Below are 17,240 nucleotides of genomic sequence, written 5' to 3'. Positions count from 1 at the left end.
ACGCACGGGCTCCTCCTCAGTGCCTGCTACCAGGGATTGTTCAGCTGCCGGTTGTGCTCAGTGAATAAGCTGCTATCCGGCACAAGAGTCACATTATTTATTAGGTTTGTGGGTTGTTTTTTTTCTTTCTGAATACTCATCAATGAACAATAGTCAGCAAGTGAGCAATCTGCCAGGGCACGGTTCCGCGCCACGGGATGATGCAGTGTGCATCTCTCATCTACCTTCGCATTTAGCTCCTTGAGGCAGACACTGCCTTTGTGCTTTGCAAAGCTGAGGACAGCGTGTGCGTAGATGCAGCACAACGCCTGCTGCTTTACTCAGCCTCTCCACTAACACAGTTGACCTGCTTGTTGTATGGCTCCAGCCTTTTTTTTTCCCCCCTTATGATTTTGTTGTTGGTGTTGTTACGCTGAAGTACAGGGCACAAACAAGTACCAGTTGGCTGTTTGCTAACATTTTGCTATGAGGAGAGCAAGTGGCTCTGTAGCAGTGTCAGAACAGAACCGAATAAAATAAAGCAACCAGGAGAGTTTCGGTGATGTCAGTGGAATGAGAGCAGGGCCAGGTCTGACTCTGCTTTCCCCGCAGAGCCTCCGGTTCCAGTCGCACCCGACAGACCCAGCAAGCCCCCGAGTGCTCTGAAACCAAGACCTCTCGCTGCTCTGACACGAGGAGGCTCCTGCGCAGACCCCCACACTCCACCCAACATCACCACAGTGCCCAGCAGCAAAGCAAGGAGGTTCTGAACTGATCATTATTCCACGGGAATGGGAAAATCTGGATGTGCCCATGCCAGACAGACGCTACCTGCCTCCTCCAGCAGCTCAGGCACTGCTCGTGACCTCGGTGAGCCCCACATTTGATCAGGTTTCTGCCAGGAAGAAGCTCCTTTCCTCACTGCCTCTCATTACCAGGCCCGACCGTTTGTTTAGTCTTCTCCTCCACGTTACCTCCAGGGGGGTTGGAACCAGGTGATCGTTAAGATCCCTTCCAACCCAAGCCGTTCTGTGATTACCAGGTCTGTAAGGCAAGCATTAGCTCTGCTCGACTCATCAGAAGAGCTCCCAAGACAAACAGGGCTCTCAGCCTGTCCTGGAGGGCACTGAGACATCCAGTAACAGAATGACTGCCTGGAAAAAAAATACTGTACAGAAGTAATAATTAAAAAATAATTTTAAAAAAAGTCAGTGCATAAGAGGTAAACAGCACAACCTACTTGAAAAATCTTCACTGTGGCAGCAATGCAGCATCAGCCTCGACCACCCTCCTCCTCCCAGAGGAACAGGACAAGGGTGGCCATGGAAGGTCCCCTCCCTGCTCCTCGAGGCTGCAGGACACCCCTGGACCATCACCTGCAAACAGCAGGCATGAGGTCCCAGCTCAAGGCAGGGAGAGGGCACACTGGCAGCCCCCCTGAGCCGGGGGGGACGCTGCTGAAACTCCTTCACCTCTCCTTCCCAGCCCCAGAGCAGGGGGGGCACAGCAGCCGTGACAGACGGCTGTCAGGAGCCACCGCACGCTTCCCTTTCTCCAAGGCAGAAACTTTGCCAACGTCACTAGCCTTCCGGGAGGGAAATGGAAAGGCTCATTAGAAAGAAAACTCATTCTGACAATCACAAAAATCGGAATTCATTTAAAATTCAAATTATGCAAATCCAAGCAATCTGTACGTGCAGACCCATCACATGCCAGCAGCGGGACTGCAGACATGCCACCGGCGACACGGCTCGGGGAAATCCATCCTGCACCAGGGGACGGCTCCTAGGGGTGGGCCCCGGGCACAACTTTAGGGGCTCCCCTCATCACCAGCAGAGAAGGGAAAAGATCCTACAGCCCCGCAGGCACAGGGATGCAAGCCCCAAGACAGCTCAGGCTGTCAGCACGGGAAGAGCGAAGCTGGGAATTTAAGGCTACGAGCTGGGTAAGTGCTACAGCCCTGAAAAATGAGCCAAGCTTTAAATTGGGACTTTTAGGGGAGGTCCCAGGTGAGCTGCTGCAGAAAAGCCAGATCACATTCTCTCCTCTAAGTGCTCTGCTGTGCACGAGGAGGGCAGTGCACACCTGGCCCAAATTCCTCCCCAGGGCAGAGCAGGCGTCATGACGGGGGTGAGGGCTGAGCATGAGCCTGGGCAAAACCACACCGACACCAGCACGGAAAGGCACGAGCAGAGCTTGGGAGGCCACACAGCCCCGTGCCAGCCCGCATCTTCTTCAAGAAACCTTCCCCACTTGGCAGGACCTTCACTTTAAATGTGAAACGCTGGCTGTCCAGCTGCATGGGGGAGCCCAGCACTTTCAGAAAGCCCTGCTCGCGCCCTGTAAGGTAGGGTGAGCCTGATTTTCTCAGCAGGTCTGACAAGGCCACAGCCCATGGCTGAGCCTACGGCAACAACAGCCTTCAGCTATTAAAACTACCCAGAAATGACACACCAAGGAAAAAGAAATCTACAAAACCCCTGCTCTGCTCTTTGATGGACAGCATTACTCAGCTCCACGGGTGCACCACGGAGAGCTAAAGGTCCCCGAAAGTGACTGGCAAAAACCCTCACGAAGTCAGAGGCCAAAGAGAGGCACCCGCAGACAACGCTCAGAGCTGCCAGAGCACAGGCAGGCAGGCTGCAGATCCGGGCTGAAATCCCGAGAAATCAGGTATCCGCTCCTTACCCCGCAGCAGGACTGCCTCATCCGAAACACCTCTGATTCTTTGGGCAGCTCCTCGGATGCCCTGTCCCACTGCTGCTCGTTTCCTTCCCGGGATGCTGCTGCTGCTTCCCACACCCGCAGAGATGGGTCCCTGGGGCCGCTCACAGCGCCGAGGTCCCAGCCAGCTCCCCAAAACGCCCTGCCATGGGCAGGCAGCAGCAGCCACGACCAAGATCCCTGCCCAAGGAGGACGGGATTTCCTCTAGGATACAGGAAACTCAGCAGCTTCAGGAGCGGGGGTTGCAAAAGACACGTTGTGTAGATCCAAGCCCTGCGGCAGGGCGAGCACCGCCAGCCTTGGCTGACAGCTCCCAACCCCACTTTGGGTTGCACAGGTGCCCGGTCCCCGCTCTGCTCCCATTGTACGAGTGCCCTCATCCATTTCCAACCAACACCGAGCGCTTTTCAGGGTGGGGACACTCGAGCCCTCATTACAACCCCGAGGCCAGTAACGAGGCAGGAGGAAAGCCACTTGAATCCCTGTATCGAGTATCTCTGGGGAAGAGGAGACGCAAAGCCCATTAAACATTGATCGGGGAGCGTGAGGCACCCGATCCAGCCCCAGGGTGCTCCGAGGGGTGTCGGGGCCGCCTCGCTGCCCTCCCTGAAAGCGCAGCCTCCTCCCACACCCCTCTGCTGCCATGAAGCAAACCCCTGGGAAGACCAAATTTCTGGTGGCCAGGGCTCAGAGCGCAAACTCCTTTATGCTTTCATCCTCGTTTTGTATTTTGAACAGCAGTGTCCAGAGGTGTAATGAGGAGATTTCCACACCGCACATCGCCCGGCCGAGCAGCAGCCACCTGCACCAGCGCCATCCCCGCTGTTACAGCAAACCCGCAGCACGGCGGGGACGGGAGCCACAACGCCTGCCCAGCGGGGCCAGCAGGCCTCCCGGCACAGCGTGGGCAAACCGGAGCCACCTCAGCTCTCTGCTCCACCCAGCTGCAGGCACCTCGTTGCCATTTCGCTAACGCTTTACACAAACCCAGCTCCGCGCCACGCCGGTGTTTTTGGGAACCCCCCTCAGCACGGCGCCCCGGTACTCACGAATTGCCGCCGCAGCTTGGTCCTGACGCGCTCGGCCTTCGTCTCCGCGGGGTGGACGGCGTAGCCCAAGGACCCCAGGTGGTTGTCGACCGACAGGCTCTTCCGCATGTAGAAGGAGCGGGTGCGGAAATGGCTGAACGGGGCGTCCTCCACCGCCGTGCGGAGCCGCGGCTGCAGCTGGGCATCCCCCGGGGGGTCCATGCAGTCGTCCTCCAGCCGCCAGGCCTCCCCTGGGGACAGAGGGACACGATGAACCCTTCAGAGCTGTGGCCATCCCTGGGTTGTGCCCCCCTGCAGCCCAGAGAAGGGGTGCAGGCAGAGATGTCTGCCCCAGGCCGCCTCCACCCATGCTCTGCACCACGGGGCTACGCGGGATGGGTGCTGCCACACACGGGGTTCAGAGGGCACGGCTCTGCCACGAGCCCCACGGAGTCCTTGTCCCCAAGTCTGCTGAGCTTCATTCAGCCTGCCCCACGCTGGTTTTGCCCAACCTTGTTCACCAGCACCCAACCTGTCAGTGCTCGGTCCCAAAGTCACCACAGCAGGAATCAACCACGTACTGCTGAGCACAGTGATCAGAGCCAGGGCCGCCAGGCTCTACTCTAGTATAAATACTATTTCATAATTTCACATAAATTCATATAAACACTAATTCATAAACAGAGGACCAAAATCCCAACACTTAAAAACTTCCTATTATTTAATTCCAATAAGGTCATACATTTGAAAGGCTCACTTGTAAAGAACTCAAAAACCTCGCTCATTCTCCATCACCCCAAATTCAACACAATGTTCCACATTAAGAGAGAATGTTCTAGTTTTATCTTCTAAAAGGAATAAAATTCCTGCAGTAGAACTCAAGTTGAATCCTACATACCTGCATCAAGCCCCTCTCCCTGCAGGTATTCACATGCTTTGCAATCGGTAACTACAATACATCTCCCTTTGTGAATAGGGAAACTGAGGCATCAGAAGCGTTGTAAGCTGGAAAAGGATTTATAGGTAGAGACTGCACTTCATTGCAACGAAAGGGAAAACGGCAGAGCAGAGGGTAAGCATCTCCACGACACCACTGCTCTGCTATTTTCCGAGCAGCTCGGATATTGTGTGCTTGTTGTTGCCAATCCTGTCCTCACAGCTGGCAAACAGCGAGCTTTCCCTGCTCCTCACCTCCCAGCCCAAATCACTTCTTGATAGCCGTAATAAATTAGCAAGAACACCCCTCTTGCTCAATTATAAAAACGGATCAATTATTGGCCACGGTGGTACTGAAGGGCGCTTCACGGGGTTACCTTCACAACCCTCTCCCCTCCCACTGCCTGTTCCTGAGGCAAAATCGTTTTTATTTGCTTTCTGAAAAACCCAACATCTCCAGGCACAAATGATCGTGACCCTGCTAACCCAGGGCCGAGGAGCAAAACCCTTCCGGAGCTGAAAGCAGGTGAAGGCCCTAAGGTGGAAACCAGCCAGAAATCAGCCAGTGAAGTCTGGTTTGCCTCACAAGGCTGCGGGATTCACATGGAGCGAGACACAGGCTGGACTTCTGCCCTGCTGCCCTCTGCTTTCACAGCCACCCCTGCTCCCCAAGCTCCTGAAGCTCTTCCAGGTGTGAAGGCATCTTCTGGGTGTGAGCCCTGCCCGGGGCAGGGACACACTGAGCAGAAACCAGCACAATCAAGAGGACAAGGGAGAAGAAGCGATCAGAGCTGCCAAAAAAAAAAAGAGGCAACCCTGAGCACATCGCTACCTAGGAGCGTTTTTTTTTCCCCTCTTTACCCCTGCTTTCACTTTAATAAGCCGCTGCTGCTCCTCTCCAAATGTCAACTCATCCAACACAGGAACTGCTGTTTGAAAGCTGTGATTATTCAACGCACAAACACGTCAATCGGCGCCCAGATCCCGGCTGCCAGCGCACGGCAGCAGCGCTCGGGGACGAGGCAGGAGGGCCGGGGCAGACACGCCGCTGACAGCAGCGAAACCGTGCACCAAGGAGCCGGCCCTGCTGCCCCAGCTCATCTCCCGGCCCCACGGCGAGCTGGGCACAGCCACCACGTGCTGCCTCAGAGCAAGGACGACCCAGGCTGCGTGCTGAGCTCTGCCTGTGCAGAGCTGCTCACCCCAAAACCCAGTCTGATCCGCCTCATCTCCTGCCCCACTCCTCCCCTGCTCGGGTGTAAGGGGTGCAGAGCCTCCCCCTTGGGCACAGGGATGTGGCACAGAGGTCAGGACTTTATCTATCCCTAAAAGGTTTTGTACATGCTGAAGGAGCTCACTCCTGATTTCTACCAAGGAAGTAAACCAGTGATGAAGCCCGGAGCCTGGAAAGGCCAGAGGGGAAGACCAAGAGCAGAAGTCCCTGGAGGGGAAAGAGCAAGCCCACAGGCTGGAGGCCACCTACCCTCGTGATCTTCCACCCTCCCACCACCCAGCGCTACGCCTGGCAAATTGGGTACCTCTAAAAGACTTAAAGCATCTTCTTGGGCTTGGCACCTGTGACTGCTGCAAACCCTTTCTTCTTTCTGGACTTGAAGCATTAATCAGGAAGTCAGAAGGACATGAGAGATGGAAGGGCAGTGAGAGCACAGGCCCTCCAGCCGTGCCACGTGCTCAGCGCAGCCAGACCGAGCACTCAGCCCCGTGAGCAGCACAAGGCTTTCCCCAGCACTCGCAGCCCGGTGGAAGAAGGGCCTCGTGCTCCTCCACCACGTGCTGGTGGCACGTTGCCCAGGTCCCAGGCTGCAGCGTCAGAGCCCTCCCTTCACCAGGCAGCACAGCAGCAGGGAGAGGAGCAGGGAGCCAGCACCGCCACCCTGCTGCGAGCACACCACGGGCACCCGGGCAAGGAAAGGTGTTTCAGGAGGTGGCCGCGTGCCCGTGCTGAACTTCAACAGAGATGTAAGGTTGGCACTCCTCCAGCTTTTGTGGGCTACCCAAAACACTCAGGTATTAGAGAAGCTGACTGCAGGGTTCTGCTCTGAGCTCGGGGTCCCGCTGCAGAAGGAAGAGAAGAGAGGGCAACAACAAAAAAATTCTCAAGCCCATCCCCAGGACTTCCCATGGGCAGGGAATAAGGGGTGGCAAGCAAAAGGCAGCACATTTCTCTGCTGCCTGCACGTGAGGCTCCCAGTGCAGTACCAAATGGTCACTGGTTTGGGGCGAGGCAGGTGCTGGGGAAGCCTCCCTTCTCTGGTCCATGCAGTGCTTTGCTCTCGTCCTCCTGTCCAGATGTCACGTTCCACTACTACACAGTCCCTGCAGGCAGAGAGATGCTGCACCCCTGCAGGTCAGGCCAGGGCTCTGGCATTTACCTAAGCCACCGTTTGCTGTTCCAAGACTAAATTTATCTGAGCCCTGCCTATTACAGGTAAATACTGCTAACTGCGATCCGGGCTGAGAGAGACTGATACAATAACTAGGCAATGCTGAGAAAAGCATCTTTTCTTCATGACAGCATGCTGATAGGCTTAATGAGTAGCTAATTAGCAGCTCCTGGGTGTCAAGGAGCCAGATAAAAAGCATGGGAGGTTCTGGATAGAAAACAACAACTCATTCATTCATCTACAGCTCTGGCTACGGCGGGAGCTTCCAAACTGTTTCCATACTCCTCTTCCTATCATCCTAGCCACCTTCCAGCCACAAACAAAGCAATATCCTAGCCAGGTGTCCGTGCAATCAGCTCCCACCCCTACCCCGCTGCGCAGGGCAGGCTGCGCCCAGTTGCTCTGGGGTGGCTGTTTGACGTGTACAAGGCAAAGGAGGTGTTTGCAGCAGGTGATGAGGTTTGCAGAGGGTCTGGCTCTTGCTGGGATGTCACCCCCAGCCTCACACCAACCTCCCCCTCCAGCACAGCTCTCTGCAAGCACCAGCACACCAGCCAGAGACCTGCTGCAGGTGCTGCGCCCTTCGCAGTGGGTGCTCTTGCACACCCGAGGCTTTTTGGGCACGCCTTTTTGCCCTCTACCAGGACGCAGATCTCCACTGCGCATTCAGGTCCGTCCTTGCAAACCATGCCTTGGTGGCCCAGGAGATTTGGAGGGCTCACAGAGTAGCACGAGCCCTCTGATTCTACGCACAGAGTTACCTGCCGTCACCTCCCCACTCCCAAGTGTCCCCGTCCCTCCTGTCCCCAGGAGGCAGCTACACGAGCTTTCCACAGGTCCTCCCTCCCACGCCCAGACCTGCTCTTTTGGGAGAATTAGTAGGACCAGGAAATGAAACGCAGTCTGCAGAGCTTTAAAATTAATCCAGGGCTTGGACAGCTGCTCTGCTTGGTAGAGCTTGCAGCAATCTGACAGCAAGGGGGTTAGATTTAAAATATTTTTTTAAAGAAGAAATAAAAAAAAAATCAAATAGTGCTGGTAGACGGGAGCTATTTTATAAGGGTTTTATTTTGCACTGGATTGTCAGCCCTGGCTCGCGAGCCTTATCTCTGTTTCAGTGCTAATCGCTTTCCCCATCGTTCTTATGGCCCCAGCGTGATTCTGCTGGCACCAGAAGCGTGAAACACTTTGCCCATCAACAGTTTTGCCAATAAACTTGCTCAGAGCAGCTGGTCCAACCATATTAGTATTTCATCAGGATCAGCACAAGAGCAGAACACGGTAAAAAATCCTCTGTTGACACGAAGGCCAACGCACGCTCCCAGGCTGGGAGCATCTGCCACAGCAAACCCCCACCGTGGGCCAGGACAACGGCACAGCCACGCGGTGCCACCCAGCCTCTGCTCCCCACGGGGACAGCAACGAGCACCCTGAAGCCACTCGATGCTGCAGAAGGAAGGCACCTGGGTGTTGGGGAGGCCGGAGGAACCCAGAGCAGCAGCTCGCGTGTGGCCAGGAGACCCAGCTCTGACGCTCCGAGCATCACCTCTGAGCCAGGGGCTCTCGCAGCCCCATGCGGCTTTTTTCCATCAGTGTAATAAAAGGTGGGAAGGTTTAAATAACAGGCTCAAAGAAAGGCTCAGAAGTGGATAAAAAAAAAATATCTCACCAAGAACATTTGTTTCTGAGGCAGCATAAACCCCCCACAGCCCGGGACTGGATTTACCTTGCTGTTCGCACCCCTGGAGAACAAGGACACGTTGGGTAAGATTTTGCTGGCCCCCAGGCAGAACGGGCAGAAAGCTCTCCCCGGCACTCACCAGCAGATGGGACCGTGCAGCCCTTCTGGCCATCAGAGGCCGAGTGCTTCTTGTAGGACTTCTGCTCCGGCATCTCCTCCCTGTATGCCGTGGAGTCAAGGAGGGGAAGCCTGCTCAGGACCGGGGACTGCGGGATGCTGGGCAGCGTCCGCGACTTCCCCAGGAGCGGTCTCTGCAGCTTTCTGTCCAGCGACCTGCAGGGGAGAAAACAGAGGGTAGGTGCATTGCAGCAGGTGGAACTGGAAGCAGGCTGCCTTCAAGGCAGGACCTCCCCTGCAGGACACGGTACAGCCGCTGGACTGACAGCACGCGGCTCCTTCCCGTGCGCTAAGCCGCTGCTATTTCAGCAAAGCCTTCCCCAGTGGGAATTTCTTCCCCAAATTCCTTCCCCAGTGCATTCTAAATAGGATTTGTATCTTCAGCTGCGAGCCACAATCAGCGCTCTGACCATTTAGCACCTCCAACCTAGCCCACCTCAAAACTCACAGTCAGAAGTAAGTAAATAAACCGGAGGGTTCAGGGCTGGAACAATACAAAAAGCTTTTAAGGGAATAAAACCTCCACAGGGCACTGAGTATCATCCAAGCCAGCTGATGCTTTTTGTGGTAGAGAAGCGTTTCCTCCAAAAACCCAGAATAGATCAGTTTTAGGGGGGTGGAGAGAGCCAGGGAGCAGCTCCCTGTTCGCTGAGCTCCATCCCGCAGCATCCCCCAGGGGACAGTCCCCAAGTCCCCAGCTGCTGTCCTTGGGGACGGTGCTGGCCCAGGCCACGCTGCTGAGGTCCCACCCAGGGGTGGCAGGGTCTCACCCGCGGCCACCCAGCCCTGTCCCCTCCCTGTCACACCACACACACCCCGATGGGCTCCCCGCACACCCCAAGGGGCTCGGCGAAAGGCTCTTCCCAAATCCCATGAAAAGGATGAGAAATGGATCTAAATTAATTTGTCAATATTAACCTTTAGCTTAAATAATTATTTTCCCTCTCCGGTGCTTGCTCCCACGATTAATTTCCATCATACAGCCCTCACATCCCCCTTTTCCCTGCGTTTTTCCAAGCTGATTAAGGAGGCTCTTCCAGTCTCTTCTTACAGAATGAACTTCCCTTCCCTGCGGTTGCTCCCACAGCCCTCCTCTGTGCTCCCTGAGCACCACAAGGGCTGGGGTCGAGGTCCCGGTGCAGACCGTGTGTCCAGCACCCCACCTTCCTGCAGCGCTGAATTTCTCCCATTTCCCCCGAGCGACTCCTCAAGGTGACGCAGGGAGAGCCGATCGCGCAAACGCTCCCGACCCGCGGCGGCTGCCTGTCACGGCTCCATTTGTTACGATATCGTTTTTCACTCCCTTACAAACGTGGCAGCGGTGCCTGCCTGGTGTCAGCATCGGATGTGATTCACGGGCAAGCAGCGACGGCCTCAACCCTTCGGTGACCCTGTGACGGAGCCAGGCAAGGCGCCGAGCTGCAACCACCTCCTGCAGGACGCACAGAAGGCAGGGGCCTCGCAGCCAGGCCTGTATGGGGCACATCAGGAGGTTTACAGAGCGGTGGCGTTGGTTGGATTCACCCTGGGTCCACAGGCGATGCCGCCCAGCCCCACAGAGTGGTCACTGAGCGCTGAGGGTTTGGGGACGGCCACAGGGATGGCACCGCTTGGGCTGCGGAGCGGCACCGTGCCAGCCCTCCGACCCCAACCCTTCCCCCTGCTTCACCTGCACCCACGTGGAAGCGAGCTACGCCGGGAGAGGTGAGAATAGAAGCAGCACCCCGAGCTGTTCCTATTTCAGTAAAACCTACGTCGCTCCCACGGTAACACATCGCGCTGGCACAAGACAAAAGGGGTGCAACTTCGCACACTGCTGCGCCGCAGCAACGAGCCCTGGGCTCTGTCCGAGTTCAAAACATTTTCTTTTTTTTTTTTTTCCTGGCATGTAAATCTCGGTGCTTTTATAAACGCACCTGCGTAGAGCTCCATCGACTGCAGAGCGGCATTAGCATTTTAAATGCTAACACGACTTTGTGCCCACATTGCCGCTCGCCCAGACTGCACGAGGGTAAAAAGGGAAGAATCCATGCCCTTGGAGGAGATATTTTTAAGCTGCGTAGCTGAAGACAATGATTTATATCGGAAAGAGCAAAGACTCCAGCGGCAGCCAGAAACCTGTTTCTCTCTGAAATCTGACTTGAATTCCCAAGCACAGCCCAGCTCCGTGCACCTTCCACCCCAGGCACGGCCTCGGCAGCAGCTGCCAGCCAGGCCCCGACGCCTTCCCTGCCACCGGGCAGTCACGTTGCACCGACGGATGCTTCCCGAGCAGGCTCCAGAGCTTTGTGTTATCAAGGATGCCACATCCCATTAGTGAAGATCCCTGACGGGAATGTAAAGCTCAATTAGAAAAGCCATAATCAATGCTGTTGCAGCCTATAAATAGCAGCTGTTTGGTGTTTTGGTAGGAAGGAGGGCACGTACTCGAGTCCTGACAAGGGTGGAAAAATCCTTCTGGCTGCACGTGAAAGCTGAGGCAGGAGCCTGGTGATGGCCCCATCGCCCCCAGCTCGCGGCCAGATGGGGAAATGTGACACCAGGCACCAGGGCCAGGTCCCTGTCACCCCCCTGGGACAGCCTCAGGGCACAAGGGGGTGGCACCAGGGTGGCCACAAGCACCAACTGCCCCAGCTTCGCCCTCCCCACCTGAGCCCATGGCACCCATGGGCACAGGTGCTGCTTTCCCTGGGCTTTTCCTGAAAGCAAACCAGCCAGCAAGAGGAGCCGCTGTGACGAGAAAAAAGAGGCAGAGCACATCTCAAATCGGGGCTGCAGCCAGGGCCCCCCTCCCAGCGATGTCCTTACTGGCGGTGTCCTTACTGGGTGGCTTCTCCGGCGGCTGGAACTGCAGGGAGGGAGAGCAAAAGGGCTGAGCAGAGATAAAGGGGCAGAAAGCAGGCTAATACAAGACACCCAGGGAAAGCCAGAACCCTGCAAGCAGCACCTGCTTCCCCCCGACCTCTCCTCCCTGTTTGTTTTGGTGTGGAAAAAGCCACTTCCCAGCCTGACCCGCTTTATTTTCATTTTGAAAGAGAGAATAGAGTGCCTCTGCCTCACCCAGGGAAAGGACGGAGAAATCACCACAGCAGAAAGCCAGCGACATAGGAGAAAACAAACAGGAGGGAAAATAACCCCAAGCCACTGCTCACACAATCCCAAATCCAAGTGAACGTCACCGACCCGCAGGTCACCCCCAGCACAGCTCCTGGAAGCGTTTGAGGACGGCGATGCTCCAAAGCCCCCCTGGCCACAGCTCCCAACCCCAGCAGCTCCCGGGCGAAACCCACGAGCTCATTCTCCTCCTCCCAGGGCGCAGAGTCAGCCAGTCCCCAAAAACTGGGGACATGAGGACGAGAGCAGGGCACGGAGCAGGGCTGGAGGTGCTGCTTTTCAGCGACTCCCCTGCGTGCTCTGTGTCAATCCATTCCCTAAATCTGCCGTGAAATAGCGTACAAAGCCAAAGGTTTGGGGGAAAACAGTGAGATGAAGCACAGGGGTGAGCCCAGACGAGGGATGGGGACCAGGAGAGCCCAGCTATGGCACGGGGCCCCCAAATCACACCCGTGCAGCAGCGCCTGCTCCTGCTGCACCGGCGCTGCTCAAGCAGCTCCTCCAGCGAGGTGTCACTTAGCAACCCGGCCTCAAAAACCAGCACGGGTTCCAGCTGGATCCAGGAAAGCCAGAGATGCTGCGAGCTGGGAGGAGCAGTCCCCCACCACGATCCTATGCTGGGAGAAACCCAAACCCCTGCAAGCTGCTCCAGGGAAGGGTGCCAGGCACGCGGGTAGCCTCGGAAACCGAAGCCGCAGGAATCGGGAGCAGCGCAGCCTTCACGGGGCATCGTTGTGCTTGGAGAATCACCCGAGTTTGCCCCGAAAACCTCGGCCGTTCTCAGCAGCCCCGTGAGTCACTGCTGCTTTTCCAGCGACCCTGCGAATTGCGAAGCCAGCACGGATGGCTGAGAAATCCACCCTGAAATCCACCCTTCACGCTCAGGAGCGCCCACCCCGAGCCCACCTTCTGCTCTCGCCCCACGCTCAGCCCAAGCTACCCAGCCGTCAGCTGCAGCCCCACACCTCACCATATTCCCCCGGCACATCACACGGAGCCACCGAGACCCCCCAGCACCGCACAGGGCACGGCAGACCCCCGCCACCCACCCCACGCCGCTCCCCACCACCCCCCAAGGCACCGCTGCCGCCTGCCCCCCGCTCCCGGGAGCATCCCTGGAGCAAGAGGAGCTCGGGGGGGCCTGGGGAGGCAGGGGGCACAGCAGGGACCATGCACCATACCCGGTGACATCCTTTGGCTGTTTGGGACCAGCCCGGAGGCAGCAGCAAGCCCTTCTGCTGCCTGAGCCGGGCGCAGTTGGAGGAGCTGAGCCGTGCGGCATCGCTCTCTTCCCAATTCCAGCCAAGCCTCCGCAAAGCTGTCTTCACGCTGCTAAAAGGTAACAAGGGCTGCGGAGCGGAGGATGATAGCTGAAAACAGAGCAGCTTTTATCTGGCTGCGAAGCAGTTTCAAAGCAAAACAGAAAACCAAAACAGTATTCAGCTTACAAGTTCAGGAAGGCGGAAAAAAAAGAAAGGAAAAAAAAAACCAAAAACATGCGAAGCTATAAAAATACCTTTCCCAATCTCAGCTGCGAGCTGGTAAATATCATGATTTCTACCAGCTGGTTTGCAAAAGCTTCCTCTCCTGCTGTCTCTCCGGAGTGAAGAGCATCGCTCCGGCAGGAGCCATCGCCCAGGCACGGCACAGAGCAGCCCGGGGCTGGGGGCACAGCCACCACCACCGCTGCCAACGTCTCCGTTCGGATGGGTACCAAGGACCTCGAGGGTCCTGGGAGGTGCAGGAGCAGAGCTCGCACACCCCGTGTGCCCCAAAACGCCAGGAGGAGCTCAGGGAAACGCTTTGGGAGAGCTGGAGGAAGAGCAATCAGTGCCTCTTGCCTCCTCCAAGCCCAGGCACGCACCAGAAGTGGCCCACCAAAAAAGCACCAATTCCCAAATTGCCCAGAAATTTGCCACTTCCACTGTGTGGGCACCCACCCCCAGCACCACCACCACCCCCGTTGGGTTTTGCAAAGCCGGTCGACAGGAAAAGACAGCAGCAAGGGCCCAGACGGCCCCTCTCCCTTTTTCTGGGAAAATATACATGTTTCAGATGAGCAGTTCGGAACCCAAGCACCGTGGCCGTGCTTTACAAGGCTTCCATTTCAATGTCTGCTTTTGTGCTGAGTCTGAATGGGAAAATCAAATACTCTGAGGGCCCCTCGTTCGCTCCCAACGCGCTGCTGTCTCTCCGTAAAAGCACCGCGTACCCCAGCCGCGTGCCCCAACGAGATCCCAGCACAGACACGTGCTGTCCCTGCCACACTCCAGCAGCCGCAGCCGTCCTCAGAAAAACCCAAAGTCCAAAAACAGACAGTCCCCAGGGCCAGGGAAAGCAGCAGAAACACGGAGGGGGTGTGAAAATTCCCCCAGCTCGCAGAGCTTGCCGTGGTAAGCGGGGAAGGAGGGCAGGAGAGGGTGAAAGCCCAGGCACCCGCAAAGCAGAGCAAGTGCTGAAGGCATCTCGAATGCTCAGCAGGGGAATGCGAAGGGCTCACGGAGAAGAGCAACACAGACAATTATACAGAGTTCTTTGTTTTAAAGAACAAACCTTTCAGGCAGACGCTGTTATTAACGGTTTATCTTTAAAGGCTGGGGAGAGCAGAGATGAGCAGAGGTTGTGTGACCTGCCAAAACCTGGGGCAGAGAAAAATCCTCCCCGTTCCCAGACACGCGCAATGCTGAACCACAGCCCTGGCTCCCGCTTTTCTATCATGGCAATTATTCAACTCCTGCTTGCCCTTGAAAAATTTCAGAGACAGAGGCTAATGAAGCGTAGGTAACACGGAGAATGAGCATCCTGGCTGGTACCCTGCAGATAAACACGCAGCGGCCCCCTGCACACGTGCCAGCACCTCCTGGGGGGGGATGTGGAGGTAAATCAGCACGGCCACCACCTCCAGCACCCGCTGGCCTCTTCCCACTGACTGCAGGCGGGCAAAAAGCCCCGCAGCAGGAGAAGAGCAGGGCTGTGCACTCACTGCCACCCGGCCCCCCCAGGTGCTCGCCGGCTGCCCGGCCGAGCTCCCGACCCCATCTCAAGCCTCCAGGCACGGGGCTGGCTTCCCCTTGCTGCTCCCAAATCCAAGTCACACGGCAAAGGAGACAAAGGAAGCTGAGATCATCTCATACAAGAGACTGCTGCTGCTCGCAGACATGGGCGAAACGCTTCAGGCACGAACTCTGAATGCTCCGACACAGAAAGCTTGGCTCGTTTTAAATCCCCTCGTTTCTGCAGCACGACCGAGCCTTCCAGCGTTTGAGGTTAACAATGGCAAAGCTGGCCTATCTCTACTGACCCCTGGCAAAAAAAAAAATAATTATTTGATATTTTGGTCAAAAAACTCATTTCTAAGCACAGGTTTGCGCAGCATATTGTTGGTTTAAAGCTTCCTGGGCACCACGGGGCAGCTGCCTCCCTCCAGAGCCTTTGGCTGTGCTGGGTTTTGTTCTGGAGCACCAGAACGGCAGCGGCGACACCACCACGGCTGGGAGAGCACCAGCCCAGCCAACAGGGCAGATTTATGACACGTTGCAGTAACACCCCTAAGAAATGGGTTTTGTTTGGTTGGTTTTTAAAGACGGAGTAACAGATGCACCAAGAAGAGGATGCGAAGCCTTCGGCAAGGATGGGGCAATTCCAGCCCAGCAACCACAGATAAAGGCAGAGACAGGTCCAGCGAGGGGAAGCACGTCTGCTGCCCCCGGGGAAGAAAAACGCTCCCCAAAAATCCTCATTTTGAATAAGCTCCTGCTCTCTCCACCTCTCTCTGGAAAAGGCTGCTCTGCCATTAGAAGCCAGCGCAGCTGCTTGCTTCAGAGCCTCACAGAGTAGAGCAGGCTGGAGCCGTGCAGGTGGTTTTGTACAAACCAGGGCTCACCAGAGGACAAAACCCCGAGCAGCACAGCCCAGCCAGCACCAGAGTCAGAGACGGAGCAGCTCCGGTTGGAAAGGTCCTTGGAGACCATCCAGTGCCACCCCCCTGCCATAGGCAGGGAGCTTCCTCAGCAGAGAGATGGAAACAGCTCCTGGCCCCACAAGTGTGCCTGCTGGAGGGCCAGCAGGGTGGTAGGAATAAATAACATTTATTTTAATGCATTCCTATAGCTCTGTAACCACGGGGGCGCCAGCTGGGGGTGCAGCTCAGAGGAATCCCACACCACACCCCAGGACAGAGTCCTTGCAAAATCTAAATTTTAGCTATTATTTCCCGTAACAGAAAAGCACACTGAAGCTCCCCAGTTTTTCATAAACGTCACAACAGGTGGGAGTTTGGCCTGTGTAATGAAGGCGGCCACCCAAGCTCCCAGAACACACCAACACCAGCACCGTTCAGGCCCAAAGTTCTCTGCCCTTCCTATTTTAAATGCTCCAAAATCTCATTTTTTTTCCCTTTCTCCCTTTGAAATGTTTCTTCCTGAGTCCAGACATGGGGTGGTCACCCCCTCATGCCCCTCCAAGGGCGCTCAGCACCTGCAGACGGCCACCCACCCCATGCACCCGAACCAAGGCTGCTTCTCCCCTTCTCCCCTGCAAAACCACCCGTACGTGACCAAAGCACACCCCAAAGGCTCGAGGCAGCCGGGGGGCTGCGAGCAGGGGGAGCTGGACCCTGCTGAACTCCGCCACGCCGCGCTCCCAGAGGAAGAGGAGGAGAAAATACAATGGGAAAGGGCTCGGGGGTTGAGATAAGGACAGGGAGATGGCTCAACAATTAGCACCAAGGGCAGAACAGAGTCAGCGGAGAGATTAATGTAATTTATCGCCTAGCACTAACAGGCTAGAGCAGCGAGAAACTAAGAGCAACCTGAAAACACCTTCCCACCCCCATCCACTCCCTTCTCCTTGCTCCCCCCAGGCGGTGCAGGGCAGTGGGGGCTGGGGTCAGTACCTGATGCTTCACCTCTGATGCTTCCCCATGGGCACTCTGCCCTGTGCCACGGGGTCTGTCCATCCCCCAGGAGCAAACTGCCCCAGCACGGGTCCCCCACGGGCTGCAGCTCCCCCCAGGTCCCCTGCTCCTGCGGGGGCTCTCCACGGGCTGCGGCGTGGAGATCTGCTCCGTGTGGGACCCATGGGTGCAGGGGGACTTCTGCCCCTCCGTCACCCACCTTGGTGCCTCTGGGACTGCTTCTTTCTGTATTCTCCCGCTCCTCTCTCCCAGCTGCTCTCGCACAGCACTGTTTTTTCTC

The 17,240-nt window shown here is 56.6% G+C and overlaps 1 protein-coding gene across 1 annotated transcript in view; it reads right to left on the bottom strand.

The window, feature by feature from the left end:
• The window catches only part of LOC311215268 (ankyrin repeat and fibronectin type-III domain-containing protein 1-like), a 183,105-nt gene that overhangs the window by 121,467 nt on the left and 44,398 nt on the right, over window positions 1-17,240 (bottom strand). The window contains exons 3-4 of the mRNA XM_084296363.1: window positions 8,894-9,087; window positions 3,754-3,983 (exon numbers count right to left, since the gene is read on the bottom strand). Coding sequence (XP_084152489.1) covers window positions 3,754-3,983; window positions 8,894-8,966 — 303 coding nt within the window. The 5' untranslated portion in view covers window positions 8,967-9,087. The remainder of the gene's footprint in view (window positions 1-3,753; window positions 3,984-8,893; window positions 9,088-17,240) is intronic.

The sequence above is a fragment of the Netta rufina genome (genome assembly GCF_964035555.1).
Source record: "Netta rufina genome assembly, chromosome: 15".
In the NCBI taxonomy this organism is placed as follows: domain Eukaryota; kingdom Metazoa; phylum Chordata; class Aves; order Anseriformes; family Anatidae; genus Netta; species Netta rufina.
The sequence above is the reverse complement of the archived record's forward strand: the minus strand, read 5'-3'. Positions and strand labels throughout refer to the sequence as shown.